At 41.5% G+C, this 19,376-nt stretch overlaps 1 protein-coding gene across 3 annotated transcripts in view; it reads right to left on the reverse strand.

Annotated features, from left to right (window-relative positions):
* The window catches only part of CDK15 (cyclin dependent kinase 15), a 92,449-nt gene that overhangs the window by 50,143 nt on the left and 22,930 nt on the right, over positions 1–19,376 (reverse strand). For all 3 annotated transcript variants that reach the window (XM_007469187.1, XM_007469186.1, XM_007469185.1), the window contains exons 5-8: positions 16,686–16,780; positions 15,870–15,932; positions 7,924–8,047; positions 6,213–6,333 (exon numbers count right to left, since the gene is read on the reverse strand). In XM_007469187.1, coding sequence (XP_007469249.1) covers positions 6,213–6,333; positions 7,924–8,047; positions 15,870–15,932; positions 16,686–16,780 — 403 coding nt within the window. The remainder of the gene's footprint in view (positions 1–6,212; positions 6,334–7,923; positions 8,048–15,869; positions 15,933–16,685; positions 16,781–19,376) is intronic.

The raw sequence follows: 19,376 nt of genomic DNA on the forward strand, positions 1-19,376 counted from the left end.
GGGCCTCTCACCGTTGTGGCCTCTCCCGTTGTGGAGCACAGGCTCCGGACGCGCAGGCTCAGCAGCCATGGCTCACGGGCCCAGCCGCTCCGCGGCATGTGGGATCTTCCCGGACCGGGGCACGAACCCGCGTCCCCTGCATCGGCAGGCGGACTCTCAACCACTGCGCCACCAGGGAAGCCCGAAAGAACTCTTTTATATCCTTCAAACAGATTCACCAATTGCCAATATTTTGCCTCTTTGGTTTTATCATTTTATCTATCTATCATCTATTTTTTCTGAAGCAGTGGAGAGTAAGTTGCAGATACAATGACTCTTCACCCTTAAATACTTCCACATGTATTTTCTAAGTACAAAAGCATTCTCTTGGGCTGCCTGCCGATGCAGGGGACGTGGGTTCGTGCCCCGGTCTGAGAGGATCCCACATGCCGCGGAGCGGCTGGGCCCGTGAGCCATGGCCGCTGAGCCTGCGCGTCCGGAGCCTGTGCTCCGCAACGGGGGAGGCCACAACGGTGAGAGGCCCGCGTACCGCAAAAAAAAAAAAAAAGCAGTGCAATTATCAAAATCAGGAAATTTAACATCAATCCCAATAGTACTATCTAATCTACAGTCCATATTTAAATCCCACTGATTGTCCCAGTAGTGTTCTTTAGCTCCATCTCCCCCAGCATCCAATCTAGGACCACGCATTGTGCTTAGTTGGCATTATCTCTTTTTAGTCTCTTTTAATCTGGAACATTTCCTCAGCTTTTCTTTGGCTTTTAAAACCTTGACTCTGTAGGGGAATGGAAAACATCACCCCCAAATATGCCACCCTGCCATAAGAACTGTTATGAGCTGAAGCCAACTGAGGAAAAGCAAACACCGGATGAGCTCTTTGCCTCTCCCTAGCTGCCTGAAAGGAGGGCATAAAATCCCCTTATGAAGATGTCCCCCATTCCCATCCCAGGAGGGGAGAACAACCTCATCACCATATGTAGAGATGGCACCAAGAAGAATCTACGTAACATAAACAAACCTTGCTAAGTAACCCTTATCTACCACCAGGGTGCTCCATATACATATTCACCTTCCAGAATTACCACCCCTAAAGAGTCCAGAAACCCCTTTCCGGGACTTCCCTGGTGGTCCAGTGGTTAAGAAAATGCCTTCCAGTGCAGAGGACATGGGTTCGAGCCCTGATCAGGAAATTAAGATCCCACATGCCAGGGGGCAACTAAGCCCGCACACTGCAACTACTGAGTCCACACACTCTAGAGCCCACGCACCACAACTAGAGAGCCCACACACTGCAACTACTGAGCACATGCGTTCTGGGGCCCATGAGCTGCAACTAGAGAGAAGCCCGTGCACCACAACGAAGAGCCCTCACGCCGCAATGAAGATCCTGTGTGCTGCAACTAAGACCTGATGCTGCCAAATAAATAAAATAATAATAATAATAATAATAATAAAAGAAACCCCTTTCCTTTGTCTTGTTACTTCTCTACAGTGTATCATCCTTTGTAAGAATGGTATAAAAGCCTCCAAGGCTAGCTGTTTCTTTGGGGATTTTCTCTTCTTTCCATGAAGTCACTTCCCCTGTGTCACATAAAACTTTTAACATAAAATAAAATGTGTGTGCTTTTCTCCTGTTAATCTGTCTTTTGTCAGTTTATTTCACAGACCCATCCACTGAACCTCAGAGGACACAGGAAACTTCTTCCTTCCCTACAACGCTTTTAAAGCGTACAGTCTAGTTACATCGTAGAATGTTCCTTAGACTGAGTTGATCTGATGCTGCCTCGTGATGTGACTCAGATTATGCCCTTTTTCTGCAAGAAGACCACGTATATGATACTGTCTCTCCAGTGTGTCCTATTAGGGGGCACACGATGTCAGTCAGTGCCGTTATCCACAATACTAACTCTAATCACTTGATTAAGGTGATGTCTGCCAAGCCTCTCTACTATAGTTACTATTTTTTTCTTTTGTAATTAATAAGTAATTTGTAGAGAGGTACTTTGAAACTATGTAAATAAATATTTTATTCCTCATCAAGTCTTCCCCTCTAGTTTAGCTATGATGCTTCTTGTTTGAACCAATGACTACTATATTGCAAAATAGTGATTTTCTAATTCCGTCATTTCTTTTCCAGTGATTATTTGGCATTCTACTGTATAAAGGAGCTTCCCTTCCTATCTGTCTATTGATCCATCCATCCATCCATCCATCCATCTATCTGTTTACCTTCAGTATGGACTTATGTATTCTTATGTTATTCAGTGGTATAATACATTACATTACTCTCACTATTAGGATGCTCAGAAGGTACCAGCTTTGGCCAGTGGGAGTCTCTTCAAGCTGCTTCCCACATCTTTTTACATATTCCCATCACTTTTTGATCACTTTGTTAAAAAATGTTCTGGCTTAACAAGATGTTCCCAGCTCATCTTATACTTTCCCTGACCCAGCCTCAGTATTGGCTGCTTCTCCAAAAAGGCCTAGTTCTTTTTAGTAGGGAATGGCATTAAGAAAGCAATATCTGAGTAGCAGACCAACACTTATGTAAAATACAATAATATATTTCTTTTTTAAAAAATGTACCTAGAAGAATCAAATGCGAATCCTCTCTGAGAGACCACACTTCATCTGAGCCCTCAAAAAAAAAAAAATCCCACAAATAAAATTCCAAGGATAATTAGCATATCATTGTCAAATACAACAAAACACACGTGGAAAAAAGATACCATATGGAAGAACCAAAAGAAACAATAAACAACAGAAACAGACTTACAAGGAAGGACCTTTGCTCTAGATATGTAAGAGCTTAGAGAGGAAGTTATAAAACTTTACTAAACGGCATTAAAAATGAGCTAAACAGATGGAGAATTATACCGTGTTTAAAAATTGGAAGAGGATATTACAAAGGTGTTAATTATCCTCAAAGTGTTCTATAATCTCAATGCAATTCCAATGAAAATCCCACTAGGGTTTTTCATGAAACTTGAAAGACTGAGTGTAAAATTTATATGGAGAATCAAAGGGGAAAAATAGGCAAGATACTCCTGAGGAAGAAGATGAAGTAAGTGGTGAGACTTGTCCTAGCAGATACCAAGTATTATTATAATGCTATAGAAATTAATACAGTAGGATGTTGGTACAGGGACAGATTAATCGACCCCAGTAGAACAGGGTAGAGAGCTCAAAACAGACCTATGGGGCCTCCCTGGTGGCGCAGTGGTTGGGAGTCCGCCTGCCGATGCGGGGAACACGGGTTCGTGCCCCGGTCTGGGAGGATCCCACATACCGCGGAGCGGCTGGGCCCGTGAGCCGTGGCCGCTGAGCCTGCGCGTCCGGAGCCTGTGCTCCGCAGCGGGAGAGGCCGCAGCAGTGAGAGGCCCGTGCTCCAAAAAAAAAAAAAAAAAAAAAAACAGACCTATGCATTTATAGAAACCTGATATATGAGAGATTTGGCATGCAGATTGCTGAAGAAATTAGGGTGAGACCACTGGGTTGGCATAGAAAAAGTCAATTTCCAATGTATTAAGGATTTAAAGTGAAAGGAAAAGTTTTACAACTTTTTTTTTTTTTTTTTTGGTACGCAGGCCTCTCACCGTTGTGGCCTCTCCCGTTGCGGAGCACAGGCTCCGGACGCGCAGGCTCAGCGGCCATGGCTCACGGGCCCAGCCGCTCCGCGGCATGCGGGATCTTCCCGGACCAGGGCACGAACCCATGTCCCCTGCATCGGCAGGCGGACTCTTAACCACTGCACCACCAGGGAAGCCCTACAACTTTTAAAAGAATGTACTGAATATCATTTTGACCTCAAGGAGGGAAGGATTTTTTTAAACAAGAAATAAAAGGGTTAACCATAAGGGAAAAGACTGATAAAGTCAGCAGTATTAAAATTAAGAAATTTTGTTTAAAAAGACAACATATGATATGAAAACATAAGATATGAAACAAAGATATGAAAACATAAGCCATGAACTGGGGAGCCTGCTTGTAGCACTCATAACTGAGAAAAGATTAGTATCCAGAGTATAAGAACTCCCATAAATCAATAAAGAAAGGGAGGAAGGGAGAGAAAAGTAGAGACACAGAGACATAGAGACCAAAAGAAAATAAACAAAAGACACACAGAGGTATTTCACAGGAGAAAATACACAAATGGCAAATAATCCATGAAAAGACATCCAACCTCATTAGTAATTAGGGAAATGCAAATTTGATCACAACATGCTACCATTCTACCCACTAACTTAGCAAAAATTAAGAAATCTGATTTTATGAAGTTAGTGTGGATGTGGATAAGGGACTATGATACACTGCTGGTGCATAAATTGTTACAACCACTTGGAGAACAATTTGACACTATTTCATGAAGTTGAACATTCATATACCCTGTGACACAGCAAATCTACTCTTAAGTAAGTACTCTAGACATATCCTTAAATATAAGTACCAAGTATATTCAAAATAGCAAAAAGAAATAAAACAAAAGGCAAACTAAATAACTGAAATGTTCATCAACAGAAAATAAAGTGTAGCCACATAGATCAACATGGATGAATCTCAGAAACACAATGAGTTAAAAAAAACCAAGTCACAGAAGACTAAAAACAATGTGATATCATTTTTATAAAAACTCAAAAGCAAGTAAAATAAAATAATATTTTTAAAATACATAAAAATGTAGAAATATTATTTTTAAAAAGGGTAAGGGAATGACGACAAGAAAAAAAATTCAGGGTAGAAGCCCCTCTGGTGGAGGGGCAGGCTGATGGGAAAGGGACACGAGTGGTTGTGACAGTACTGATGATATTTCTGGTTGTTACATCGGGTAGTGGGCTCATGGAGTTCACTTTACTATGCTTTTAATCTACATCAGTTTTCTCAATCTTGACACAATTGACATTTTGGGCTGGCTACATCTTTGTCATAGGGGGCTGTCCTGTGCATTATAAGATATTTAGTAGCATCCTTGGCCTCTACTCACTAGATGCCAGGAGCACCCCACCACCACCCAGCTGTGACAATAAATGTCTCCAAACACTGCAAGGGTCCCTGGGAAGCAAAATTGATCCTGGTTAAGAATCACTGATGTACATGTTTATATATTTTGAATGCTTTAAATGTTCTATAATAAAACAAAGTTTAAAAGTGACAAGAAGAAGTTTCACTGTCTGTGAAGCACAACTAGGAAGTGATCATTAAGAGCTGAGAAAGCCAGAGCCTGCTGAAGGCCTTTGAAGTGACAGTGCAGAGCAGTGAGAGCTCACAGTTTCAGGGGGGTTTTGACTCGCAGGTGATATATTTCAGGAAGTGCGACTGGGTATCAGGAAATCAATGGCTCCAGATACACTGGAGGAAATTCTCTTCAACTTTTCTCAATTCTTTGGGAAATTCAAAAGCTTAGTTTAGCCTTTTAGTGGTTTTTTTTTTTTTTTTTTTTTTAAACAGGGTCTTCTGTTTATATAAGACCATCTAAGGAGTTGAAGGAAGTCCATACATTTTGTTACCTTTGAGGAGGTGGCTGTGACTGCAAATTTACCACACAAATGACTGGGGTATTTCCAGGGATCAGAGCCAGATTACATAACACCACTGCTCTAGGATGATGAGTGGCTGAGAGCCCATTCTCACCACTGCACCCAGTTAATCCAAGAGCCTCTCCAACAGTGTGGCTCTACTTGATAGCCTCTATCTGGTTCTTACATTTGCACTACAGTCCCCCTTAACCCCTCATGGGGAGAGTTTATTATCCTTATTTTAAAAACAAAGAAGCATAGACACAAAGAGGATACATGGCTTTTTTGAAGATAACGTAATGCAGAGTAACTGATTAGAAATATTGGCATGAAAATCAGGTCTACCGAGTCTTGGTAGTTATGGCTTTTTTCACCAGGCTCTGAACGGTGTTTGGGCATGTGCAGACAGGTGTGTGTGTGTGTGTGTGTGTGTGTGTGTGTGTGTGTGTGTGTGTGTGTCTGTGGTTTGGGAGTGTATGTATGTTTCCCTGAGGACAAGGGAGAAGACAAAGGATTGAAAAGAAGAGCTAGAAGGAGGGGCATTGTAAAAATCAAATGAGATATGTATTTGAAAGTGCTTTATATTTCTGTATACAAATGTGATTGTCATTATTAGAATGATTGTCTAAAATGTAATACAGGTAATAAAACAACCTTCACGGGTAGGATGACTCACATTTTCTTGGCACTAGCTCTTACCATATGTCCAGCTCAGAGGAATATTCAGTGGCTCCCAGCAAGGCATCAGGAGGGCGGTACCAGAGAGTCACAACTTCTGAAGAGTATGTCTGGCTGGGAATGGACTTGGCCCGAGCAAGACCTGACCGAAGGGGGAAAGCACAGAACTCACTGTCCTGAGACCTTCTGGAGAGCCACAGTGATACAGTCTGCCAAGGAGAGTATAACTGGCAGAGTAAACAACATTTAAAAAATAATACACAAACTTTGGTGCTTTTAATAGAGCTACTCAACTATCTTGATTCTTGCGTACCTCTTCATCAAATGAATTTCTCAAAATTTGGCCTACTTTGCAGCTAGATGTGGGCTTCCTGGCAGCTAAGTGTAGCAAGGCAACTAACTTTTTGCCTATTTGATATGAATAGAAGTGATGTGTGAACTTCATGGAGGGGTTAAGTGTTGGTCTCTTTTCTCCCTCCTCCAGGCTGTAGTGGCTGCCATCTTGAAATAGGCCGTGGGGGCAATACCTAGGGGTGGTGGGGCCTCATGACAGAAGGAGAGTGGACCAATACACCATGGGGCCACTACAGAGCTCTGACCGCTTAGGTCAGACTGTTACATGAGAGAACGCGAAGCTTCGAGCATGTATACACCTCTGTAATTTGGGCTTTCTGTAACAGCAATGGAAAATCGATTCACTACTACTAGGGCCACCCTCCATTTCTGCAGTCCAGGAATTCCCAGTTTAGTAGATACAGGGTGAGGGCTGTTGATCCACATTACTTATTTGGCAGGACCTTAGCTGGATCATTCTCAAGTGCTCCTCTACAAAATGAGAGTACTTTCATCAGTTAGCTATTTATCTCACTGGATCACACGATCTATAGCTAGAAAAAAACCTGAATAGATGAGTTCCCTGTTGTGGGGAATTTGATAAATGAATGTCTGTTAAAGGCTTACTGCAGCTATAGTAGCATCATTTGACATCTGCCAAACAGAGAAGAGTGGTTCCTCAGCTTATACAGAACAAGTTTTTCAACAAAAAGTTATTGAGCACCTGCTATGGTGCCAGGCACTAGGGATATAATGATAAGCAAAAACGGATCCAGGCTGCCCTCATAATGCTTATAGTCTAGTGGAAGAGATAAAATCATCACAGAAGTATATATGTATAATTGTAAACTGTGATACGTGCTAAAATGGAAAGACACAGTGATACTCAGGGGAAATCTGCATCACTTTGATGAGAATAAAAGCCTCAGGTACCCATACAGTCCCACCTATATAGATACATAGGTGAGCAGGAACAGGTGTCCTGGAGCCTCCATTCCAGCAGGAGTCCATCCTACAATCTGGGCTTAACCTCTTTATCCTGTCATCCTGGGATAACTTTGATCTAGTCTGATGGAATTTGTACATCCACCTAGATTTAGGGAAACCTACCAAGTACGTTCACTCTACAAAAGTCTTTACATCAAAAATGGCAGTGAGGTAGTAGGGGTAACCAAGTTTTAGGATCTGATTAGACTGAGGCTTGATGGAACCCTAAGAAGTTACCAATCTCGTCCTATTTCTTGCCTCAATCTCCCTATATGGTTGTTTGAAATCCTGACAAAGCATCATGTTCCCCGGTTCCCACTTTTCAAAAGCCAGCCCTAGTTGATGCTTTAAACATGCACACACAAAAGCATCATTGTTCATAGCCCAGGAAGAGACTCAGGAGGCGACTTACCAAAATCAGCCACTTTGAGTTCTCCCAGGTGACTGATGAGTAAGTTCTGAGGTTTCAGGTCCCTGTGGAGAACGTGTTGGTGGTGGATGTACGCCAGGCCCCGCAAAAGTTGAAACATGAAAAGCTGGAAGGAATGAACACCTTATCTAAGCAGATTTGAGCCACTATGTGTTGATTTCTCCTCTAAATCAAAAACAGTCATCTGAAAGAATATAGTAAAAGGGTCTCTTGAGAGGCGAAAAAAAATTGAAGATTTTGCATTCGAACAGGAAAAAAAGGACAAGGAAAGTCAAGTAAGTAGACCATGTCCTAAACAAAGGGATTCTGGCTTTTCCTGACATCTCATTTCTTTGACACTGAAGGAATTACCTTTCCTTAAAAATCTAAAGTGAAACTTTGAAGTTTCCGTTGGAACACTAGTTATTGATTTAGATGTGAAAGATTTAATTTTTTTCCCACTGATGAACTTGGCATATAAGATCAAAGTTGACCTGGAAACAATATTCTAACATTTACAACTGCTTAAGTTTTCCAGGTTCTCTGATATAAAACCCTTTTAAAAACAGAACACAGGGAGACCAGACTGGGAAACATGTCCTTAGATGGTATTAGGAAATAAAGGAACCATTATCTTTTTAAACGAATTTTTAAAGTATTAAGTTCAAAGTGAAAACAAGGGAAATATACAGTAGAGATTCAGAGGGAAAAGATACCAAAATAAATTAGACCAAAAAAAAAATCAAAAGAGAATAAGGAATAAATAGTATAGAGAAGAAAAAAGGGGGCGGGGGAAACAAAAGGAAAAATACATTCTAGGCCTAAATTTTAAAATGTTGCTTGTGGTTACAAGGCAGAGAAACGAAAGACATTATTAGGTTCCCACCAAAACACAAGCTTAAGGAAAAAAAAAGAATGCTAGTATTCCAAGTGTCTTTTGCTATTTTCCAGTGCCACTGGCAACTGAGAATTCAAACACCAACATTAGTGTTTACAAAGACCTATGCCAACTGAGAACATGTTCTGGCAGTTTTGAAAAGAAAAGGCCAGCCCCAGCATTCCTGGGACACGGGCAAAATAGTAGATGCAGAGCCATACGGATAAATCCACTTTTCCCATCACATCTTGGAAACTAGGAACTTCAGAGATGCTCGAACCTGCAATGACCTAACAATGACTTGGACACACTGGAATCAAGTTGATGAGTGCCATGGTCTGACCAAAGCAGGATCCTGGGGAGTTTACCTCCCACTGCACAGCTGTGGCTGCATGGGCTCCATGCAGTTCCCATATCAGGGTCCCCAAGCCATTTAAGAATGTTAACATTTTCTTGAGGCTCCTACTTCAAATGTTCACTGGTTCTATGAGTCTTTCTCATCCCAATTCTTTCTCTTCCTGGTGCTTCAAACACACACACTGTATTATTCATTTTACCATTCATCACATCACTCAGCTGCCAAAGCACAAAAGTCCCATAATGACATTTCAACCCTCCGATCGGTTATAAACATAAATGTTCATGGAAAAGACAATATAAAGGACCAACTTAAATTCCAGGTAAAAGATAAGATGCCATAGTAGGTGCTTAAAAATATGTTTTTCAATGTGATAGTAGTAAGGAAAGAGGGAGATGAAGACAGGTGAGAGACAGAAGACAGAGAGATGGTGACCAGCAAGGGACAGAGACAGAAGGAAGGGAGGGAAAAGAACATGCACTGAACACCCAGGACCTTTTGTAATCCTCAAAACAACCCTGTGAGGAAGATATGCTCGTCCTCGATTTATATATAAGAAAAATAAGGCTCAGGGAAACATTAAAAACATGTCTAAAAAGAGTCAGGGCCAGGTCTCAAATTCAGACCTGCCTGACGCCATGACACCATCCTGAGAAACCGGAGAAAAGTTAGAAAATTAAAACCTGAGAGGGAAGGAGAGAATTGGCGAGCTGAGTCAGAGACAGAGCTTCATAGTGGGCCAGGCTGAAATCCCTTTCACGTCCCAAGCATAGACTGTCTCACTGATTAGTCACACACCCGCCGCTCACCTTCTTGCTCTTTAGCTCCTTTCCTCCCTGGCTCCACATATCTACAAGCATTTGTAAATGGCAAAACACTGCAGTCTTAAGGTATGGGATTTCATAGCCACACTTGTCAAAACCGCAGTGTGTGCTGAGTAACCTCACCACCCACTTACTCTTTAATCCCTTACAACCTGTATTCCTCCTTTCCCACTGCCAAAACTTCACCAGTAATACGACCCAATCTGATGGTGTTTTCTCAGTCACCATCCAGATCGTGACTCTTTCCAGAGGGGTTTCCCATAGCCCAGGGGTTAGTCCTGTTTCCAACACAATGAGGCTCTTGGGAACAAAATAATTCCATTGGGCTAGTACCATCTGGGCTAGGAGTCCCACAAAAACACAATCAGATCAGTCAGCCAACTCTTCCAGGGAAGCCCGAGTCCTTCCACTCACAAGGGAATTCCTGGGATTTGTTCTATTAGAAATCTGACACAGGCTAATCTCACTATGATTCCCATCCTGTCTTCTGTGGTCACTAAAAATATAAGCCTCTCTGACTATTCCTTTTTCCTCCCTAAAGCTCATCTCCATACTGCTCTCTGCTTCCTCTCATTTAACCCAGCATCCATCGTCCCTCTCTCCCCCAAACCTTTTCATTGTTCACTTTTCACTCCTCAATCCTGGTTTTAAAACTTCCTAAAACCCACCCTCTGATGAACTTCCTTCTGTCTCCTTTGGTTTAAATTAGACCTTGAGTTCACTGCTTCCCTACAGCATTCTCAAGTGGATGTTAGCTCTACAACTTGCTCATACCTTTGATTACTGCGAGGTGGGGTACTGGGTGACTTCCCAATACCACTTCAAAACCATTGCTTCTCTACCCTCAAGTAAAAACCCTTGTTGTTTGGACTTTCATGCCATTGAGCCACATCTTCCTCTACCCCTCTTCTCACTGTCATCCACACGACTCCCCACCATTCTCCATCATTCACTCAAGACTTGGGCACCCGGATCCCAGCTGTTGCTTCCCTAACATCAGTGCCCATGTGAACATGTCCAGTCACCCTCCACACTCAGACGATCTGCTTCTCCAACACACTTTAGCCCCTCACTCCCCATGGTCACACACTGGGCCTTGCCATCATATGGAATTGTTTTTCCTCTGAAATGTGAAATTCATCCCCCTACAAAATGGCTTCTGCTACGATCACTTTATTCATAATGTTTTTACTGTGGTCACCAATGTCTTTTGCTACGAAAATCCAATGGATACCTTTCACTCCTTCTCTTTGCAGCATCTGGCTTTGTTGACCGTCTTCCTTCCTGAAGCTCTCTCCCCACTTTGGTACCACAATCTCTTAATTTTTCTCCTACTTCTCTGACTTTTCTGACTTTCTCTTACTTCTCTGTTCTTTTTTATAGGTTCCACTTTCTCTACTGATGTCTAATATATTGATATTCTTTAGGGTTCCATCCTTGACCTTCTATTATCACTTTACATGCTCCCTTAGCCATCTTATCCACTAACATTGCTTCAATTAACAACTGTATTCTGAGTATTTAAAAGTCTTTAGCTCTACCTCAGATCTCTTTCCTGAACTGTTAGACCCCTACAGTCTGAAGTTCACCTGGACATCCCATAATCACCTCAAGCTCAGTATGCCAAAACTTAATTCACTATATCCCTCCAAAATCTATTTTCCCATTTCTCTGTTTCAGTGAATGGCACTATCATCCACCTAATTACTTAAAGTTAGAAAAAGGATTGCTGACTCTTCCATCTCCCATTAATTCTGGCTAAGTAATTAATTGCACATATATCCAGTTTCCTCCACCATCAATTCACATCTGCACCACTGTTGTCCTCATTAGCCTCACTGTCAAGGTTGGAACCCTAATGGACACCAGCATTTAGAGAATGACTGGAGGAAATGAGAGTATGGGGTGGGAGTAGAGAAAAAACAAGGGAAAAGTGAGGTCAGGGGACCATAACATTTCAAAAAAAACAGTATTCCTCACCTTCCAATCTATTCACCACAGTGTCATCAGAGTGAGCTCTACAAAAAGGAAATCTGAATTTATCACCTCCTATTAAAATGATTGAATGGCTCCTCATATGGAATAGCATGACATAGCTGGGCCCTTCATGCCCTGGCTCCTACTTACCTTTCAAGTCTTAGCTCTAACCACCCTCAACTCTGTTCATTCTAAGCCAGGCTTAACTCCTGAGTTACCTTCAGTTCTTGGAATATACCATACCCTCCCTGGCATCCCAGCATTTTCACTGCTGCCTCTACTGTGGGGAACTCATCCCTAGTCCTATCTGCTTTGATTGGATAATGTCTTCCTTTGTGCTTCCACATACCCCCTAATAAATTCCTCTATTTATTAGTGTACCCCTCACAAACCCACAAAGTCCTTGCTATCAAATATGATTTTCAACTTTGTGACACTCTCAACCATGCCCTCCTTGAAACTGTCTCTTGCCTTGACTTCCATAAAAATGCATCTTTCTGGATCTTCTATATTCCTAAAAGCTGCTTCCCTCTGCCCCTTGCTGTCCTGTTCCTCTTCTCACCCCCAAAAGCAAAAGTTCTACCATCAGTTCTTTTCTCTTCGTGTTTGCTCTTTTGATTATCCACTCTCTCGTCTTTAACTACAAACTCCACGCATCAGTTACCCTCAAATCTACATCTCTAGCATAATACATCTTCCTCCTGAGAACCAATCTCCTCTTCAGTTGCCTGCTGCACATTTCCTCTGGCTATCCCACCTCAACGAGAAGCTCATCATGTCTAAAACAGGACTCTCCTGCCTTCTCTCTAAGTCGACTTCTTTTTATTTCTGTTAGTAGAACTATAATTCTCCAGGTAAATCACACCCCAAATCAGTCATGTTTGACCTCATCCTTTCCCTCCACAAGCCCAGTTAGTCACCATGTCCTGGCTGAACTCTTGTTTTTGTTTTTCACATTCCTTTCTATTTGTACCTTCACTACCATAATTGATCACTTCATACCTAGAAATTTGCTACTCAAAGTTTGGTCCTCCACCAGCAGCATCTGTATCACCTTGGAGTATGCTAGAAATGCAAAGCTCAGGCTTCACCCTAGACTAACTGAATCAGATCCCCAGGTCATTCATCTGCTCACTGAAGCTTGAGAGGCACTAGGCTAGCCCACATCAATAAACTCCTAATTGGAATCCCTGACTCCAGTCTCCTTTCTTTAATCCATCCCACAGACCACAATTACATACACTTCCTTCTGATCGTGGCATTCTTTTTCAATCAAACCCCTTTAATGACTCTACTGTCTAAGGAATAAAGTCCACATCTTAGAAAGTAAGGCTCTCAGCCACCTACCCAATCTATTTCTCCGGACTAATATACTCCATTTCACTAAGATAGTCTCTATTTCAGGCCAACAGGACCAGAGATGCAGTATGGCACTGGTAGAAAAGAATCTTAACCACGAATCCTTTTTAGGAATGGCAAAAGCTGGTTCTACAACTTCAGGCAAAACATTTGTCCTTTCAAACCCTGGATTCTAATTCTTCAGGAAAAGCAAGTTAGACCAACCCAGTGTTTTTAAGGCTTTTTTTTTTTTATTGCATCCCCCACTAAGAAATATATATGTTTCCGGTTTTCACATTCATACATAGATAGAAGCACAGCTTCAAATGGAAAAAAAGTTGCACAAAATAATACTTATTCTTACTAAATGTAATATACCATAATATTTTCTATTCTTTTCTCATCCATTCCATTTCATTTTTTTAAATGCTGGTTGCTAATCACCAACTGATTTCACAGCCCACTAGTGGGTCAGAACCTCAAGAGTGAAAAACACTCTGGTCCCTTCAACACTAAGAGTCTATGGCTCTGGGGTCCTCTTCCTTGAACGCATCCTCTACTTCCCTGCTCTGTACCTTTGCTGAAAACATTCCTTCTTCCTCTAACATCTTCCCCTATTCCAGCCTCTTGAAATGCACTGCAACTTTAAAGGTCTGGCTTATTAAAACCTCTTAAAATGAGAAGATATCTTTTACTTCTCTGCACGTCTACAACATTGGGTCTTATTTCTTACTTGGTGTTATTCACAAATGTCCTGTAATAGTATTGGTGTGTATGTCTTACCTCCTGTTTTTGGCTCTATGTCCCTTGAGGAATCATGTTTTCTATGTTTTTCTATTTTGCTAAGCACTTAGCACAGTGTTTGGAATGAGAGTCACTCAAGCCTGAAAATGTTCTATCTTTCTCACAGTTACTCCTTCTCCAACTGTTCTTCTATTTAATCAAATCTCTAGTTCCTTAACTCTTCTGCCCTCTCCCTAGCTATCAGCAACCTGCCTATCTTCATTTCCTTCCCTCAGATTGGACTCAGTTTAGAAGCCTCTGACCATCCCTTTAACCTCTCTCTTGACAATCGCCAAATATCTTGCCCACTTGTCTTTTTCTCTCACATGTCTGGCAAAGCCCCAATTATCAATCAATCTAACTATCTACTTTCTCTGCTCCTTTATTTGAACTGCTAAGCACTGCCAGAGGGGGAGAGAGAGAGAGAAAGAAAGAAAGAAAGAAAAGAAAGAAAGAAAGAAAGAAAGAAAGAAAGAAAGAAAGAAAGAGAGAGAGAGAAAGAAGGGAAGGAAGGAAGGAAGGAAGGAAAGAAGGAAAGAAGGAAAGAAGGAAAGAAGGAAAGAAAGAAAGAAGGAAGGAAGGAAGGAAGGAAGGAAGGAAGGAAGGAAAGAAGGAAAGAAGGAAGGAAGGAAGGTAAGAAAGAAGGAGGGAGGGAGGGTGGGAGAGAGAGAGAGAAAGAAGGAAGGAAGGAAGGAAGGAAGGAAGGAAAGAAAGAAATCTCATGATCATGCAGATAATTTAATGGATTTCATCCTCACCAGCATCCTTAACACACTACTAGACATTCCTTCTTGGTTTCCCAAGTTAGTTTTCTATTTCATTTTCCTCTAACTATTTTAAAATGTTTTCACTCTTTTCAAACCCCTGTCTTCAAACCTTCCTTTCCCCCTTGCCTCCACAACTGGATTAGGTCCCCTTACTATGAGTCCTCAGAGTATTCCTAGTTAACATGGCCATAGCCCTTATAACTTTGCTTCTCACTACCTATTTAAGTCCATATATCTTACTGGGCTTTAGCTCATTGAAAATAAGAAACACAACTTATTCATTATTGAAACCTCAGGATTTAACATGGCACTAAGTAGTCAATAAATATTTCTTGAATGAATGAATTAATAAACACATAAATATTCGTTAAATGAATGAGTACATCATATACAAATCTCATATGGTTATGTTAAGGGCCAGTTAATTAATTAATGCCAGTAAAACCTTAGGGAATGAAAAGTATGAAATACAAATGCTTTCTAAAATTTATAACAGATGTAGAATTACAGCTAGTTAAGAGTTTATTATTATTTCTATTCCAATGACTGGAAAAATGGAAGTTGGTCCCACGTATAATCGGATCTGATAGAACAGGCAAAAGGATAACTGATAAAGACCCAAAAAGGGTACTTCGTTTGCTAGTTGTAGTGGGGAACTATAGGTACAACACAAACTTTATCACAGATCACAGTAGTCTGCTATGAAGAAAGTATTTATTTTATGATGGCCTAATTTCACATTTTTTCTTGTAATGCAATTCTTTTTCATTGGTTTATACTTCTAAAGACACATTTGCATGATGACAATGACTGACAAGGTTAGGCTGCCCAGAAAACAGCCAGACATTGCTCCATATCTTGAGGCAAATCTTTTTTTTTTTTTTTTTTTTTACTTTCCCCTAGAATATCAATGATATCCATCTTCTTATTAATATCATGGAACTTCAGTTTGTGATGGCAGTCTGTTTCAAGATTCTTCTGCTGTGGGCAAGCCAGAGGAGAGTCCCGACCCTCAAAGTACTCACCCTGACATTGTGAGGATGAAGCCCTCCTGGATGCTGAGACATATACTGAGCCAGGTCTGTGTGCTACACAAAATGGTGGAGAGAGTGACATTAGCAGTGCTTGGTCAGTGTCACAAAGCAGACCACACACTTGACTCTCAAAGGTATTACAAAGTTCAGAATTTTTGAGAATAAGGTGCAAAAGGTACACAACCAGGTTTTCTGAGACACCACTGTTAAAGGCAAACACAGTGTGCTTTCCTAACTGGCTTCTCTGAGAAGGAAGCCTGTTTCTCAGCACAAGAGAGGCTCATTTTAAATGACTGCCCCTGAACACAATGACATGGGAATTTTGTAGTCTTCAGTGTCCTTGGAGGCAAGTCAGGTACACATGCCTTATGATTCCTTTCTGCTAATATTTGAACCGTTTTTTCTTTCAGAAATACAAAATGATGTATTCTTTAGTAAACTTGTATACAATTTTTTAAAACCTTGTGGTTTACGTTTTTATTGTCAATGAAAAAATGTTGGGTTCTGCTCGGATAATGATTAAAAATAGATTAAAAAAATAAGTGCAAAAGTTTTATTTAGGAGGCAAACTCAAAGTGTTTATCATTGCTGGTGAGGGGGGGGAAAGGCAGCAAATATAGCGGGTAAAGGAGCAGGACTAAAGAACGAGCATAAGAAAAATAGGCTCCACTAATCACAATAATGAAAAGTTCCATGACACTTTCCACATTGTAATGGAAGTTTTATCATGCCGTAAAATATTAACAGATTCATTATACAAGCACCAGGCTTTTCCCTTATGCTTTATAAAATGCTGGGGCAACTCACCATGTATTCAAAAACGAATGTCAGTGTCTCTTTGGTGTGGATAATGTCATGGAGCAGCACAATATTGGCATGTTTCAAACCCTTCAGGAGAGAAGCTAGAAAAATTAAAAAAAATTTTAATTCAATCATTGATCATGAAAGTACTGCTTTAAAAATAACCAGCACTATTCATTTTTTAAACATTTCAAATCAACCATTCTGGTTTTTTAATGTTGGAAAAAAATCTCTTGTTGTGAAATAATATTTAAAGGTATAAAACAATCTTCATTATTTATTAAATGGTGAATCATTGCATTTACATAACTTATTTTTCTTACAGGCTAAAGCAGTTGCAAAAAATATGTTTCCATTTACCCAATCAATTTCATCAGAGCACTTTGCAAATGCCTTCCTCTGGGAAGCTTATCATCTCTGCTTCAGAGCTACAGGAGAGGAAGCCTGGAGAGATAAAGGCCATTGGAGGAGCAGGAAAAGGAGTGCTGTGCCTTCTAGAGCAGGACTTTGCAACATGTGACCATTCTCTAAAATTCAAAGTCCCACAGGGGATCAGCAGGGCCTGTAGATATGACTGATGGAAGGCAGGGATAAGAACATGGGATGGATTGCTGAATCATAATATAGTGGATGGGATTTCTTAATGGGAGAATTGAAAACCTGTGGAAAGGAGGAAATTCACACTTAAAAAGAGGAGAGGGCCGGGGCTCCCCTGGTGGCGCAGTGGTTGAGAGTCCGCCTGCCGATGCAGGGGACGCGGGTGCGTGCCCCGGTCCGGGAGGCTCCCACACGCCGCGGAGCGGCTGGGCCCGTGAGCCATGGCCGCTGAGCCTGCGCGTCCGGAGCCTGTGCTCCGCAACGGGAGAGGCCACAACAGTGAGAGGCCACAGGGAGGCCACAGCAGTGAGAGGCCCGCGTACCGCAAAAAAAAAAAAAAAAAAAAAAAAAAAGAGGAGAGGGCCAAACTTGGGGAGCCCGGATGAGTGGGAAGGGCTGAGGACTGTCTCTTGCATCTTCGATAACAGGTTATTATTAGGTCACTAAAGGCAGCTCTAAAGGGGAGAAGTCACCACAAAAGGCCAGTGAGTGGCTGGGAGAGGGTTTGAAAGGATGACTCTGGGGGCTCCAGAGATAGGAAGACCTTCAGGAGGGTGGAGACCAGAAAAGGCACAATAAAGAGATGGTGAGTCTCAGCTCAGGGCATCCCTGCATGAAAAAATAGTGTCTTTAAGACTTAAAGGAAAGGAAAAGTGAAGTGTAAAAACTCAAATCAATGTTCTGCAGGGTCTGCCTGCATATCATGAATCTCTTCCACCTACTCTCTCCCAGAATTCCATAAGATTAAAAACAGACTAATTCAAATACTCAAATTTTTACAATTACTTCCTTCAGGAATCTTATCCTGTTGTAATGATCCTGTTGCTTTATGTCCTGGCAGCCACTCTCCTTTCTAGTGGGGACACCTCTATTTTACTCTGGGGAACCAACCCTCTCCCTACCCAGCCCATGCTATTCTGATGGGGCTGATACCACCCCTACCTAAGATTGGGCATGTGACCTAGGTCTGGCCAATCAGAGCACAACATCCCCCAGCCACAGTGATTGATTCAGAGATAGGCACAAAATCCAAGGCTTAAGAGAGCTCTAACTTTGCTTGTGCCATTAGGAAAGACATGCTTTCCTTTCCACTGTAAGGGTTGAGTTTGTAGGATTTAACCGGGAGCTGCTGTGGCCAGATTACCAATGCCTGGGACTAAACCTAAGGCAGAGGAAAACAGTGTTGGGTGATGGACAGATTCCTGGTGACGTCCTTTGCACCCTGCAAGCCTGTAGTTATCAGATCTGTGAGCCAGTGAATTTCCTTCTTTACCTCGGTTTGAGCTGGGAACCTTACCATCATAGGAGCCCTACTGTACCTGCTAACCCTACTCTGCTTGAATGACTAATGTTCTAACTTATAGTTTTTCCCCCCTGAATTCTTATGAGCTAAATTTATTATTTCACTTTTCCAAGTACATTGCTTTGTAAACGTAGTAAACTGTTTCATAGGCATCTGTTTACTGTCCCTAGTCCCAGACCAAAGACTACGAGGAAATGGAGCAACTTTCCCTCTCTTTCGGATGCTGCCACATTACCTAGTACAATGCTCAGCCAAGAGTAAGCACTTAATGTTTTCAAATATATTTACTGGGTGTCTTAACACACAGGGATAATGTGAATCCTGGCCTTGTCACTTTCTACCCGAGAGAGCTCAGGAAAGAATCCCAACCTAAGTCTCCATTCACTCCTTGTGAAAAGGAGATAATGCCTTTCCTGACCTGACTTCACAGGGTTGACATGTGGATGGAATCAGATCCCATGCATAAATATAAAGCTTCACCCCTGTTGCAAATTAAAATATCCCAGCCATCAGCATCTAAGCCACCCTATCAATTTGAACCTCACTAAACCTCCACTCCCAGATTAACATCTTAAAATTTTGTTTATGTCATGTTTCTGCTAGAGTTTTCAACACCATCCATACTTACAACACTGACTTCGGACAATCGGTTGAGAATGCTTGTATTTTATGTATATTTTTATTTACGAATTATGTTCATGAACTTCTCTCTCTTTCTTTCTCTCTCTCCCCCTCCCTCCCTCCCTCTCATCTTTCTACACACACACACACACACACACACACACACACACACACAA

The sequence above is a fragment of the Lipotes vexillifer genome, unplaced genomic scaffold (assembly GCF_000442215.2).
Source record: "Lipotes vexillifer unplaced genomic scaffold, Lipotes_vexillifer_v1.1 scaffold259, whole genome shotgun sequence".
NCBI classification, from domain to species: domain Eukaryota; kingdom Metazoa; phylum Chordata; class Mammalia; order Artiodactyla; family Lipotidae; genus Lipotes; species Lipotes vexillifer.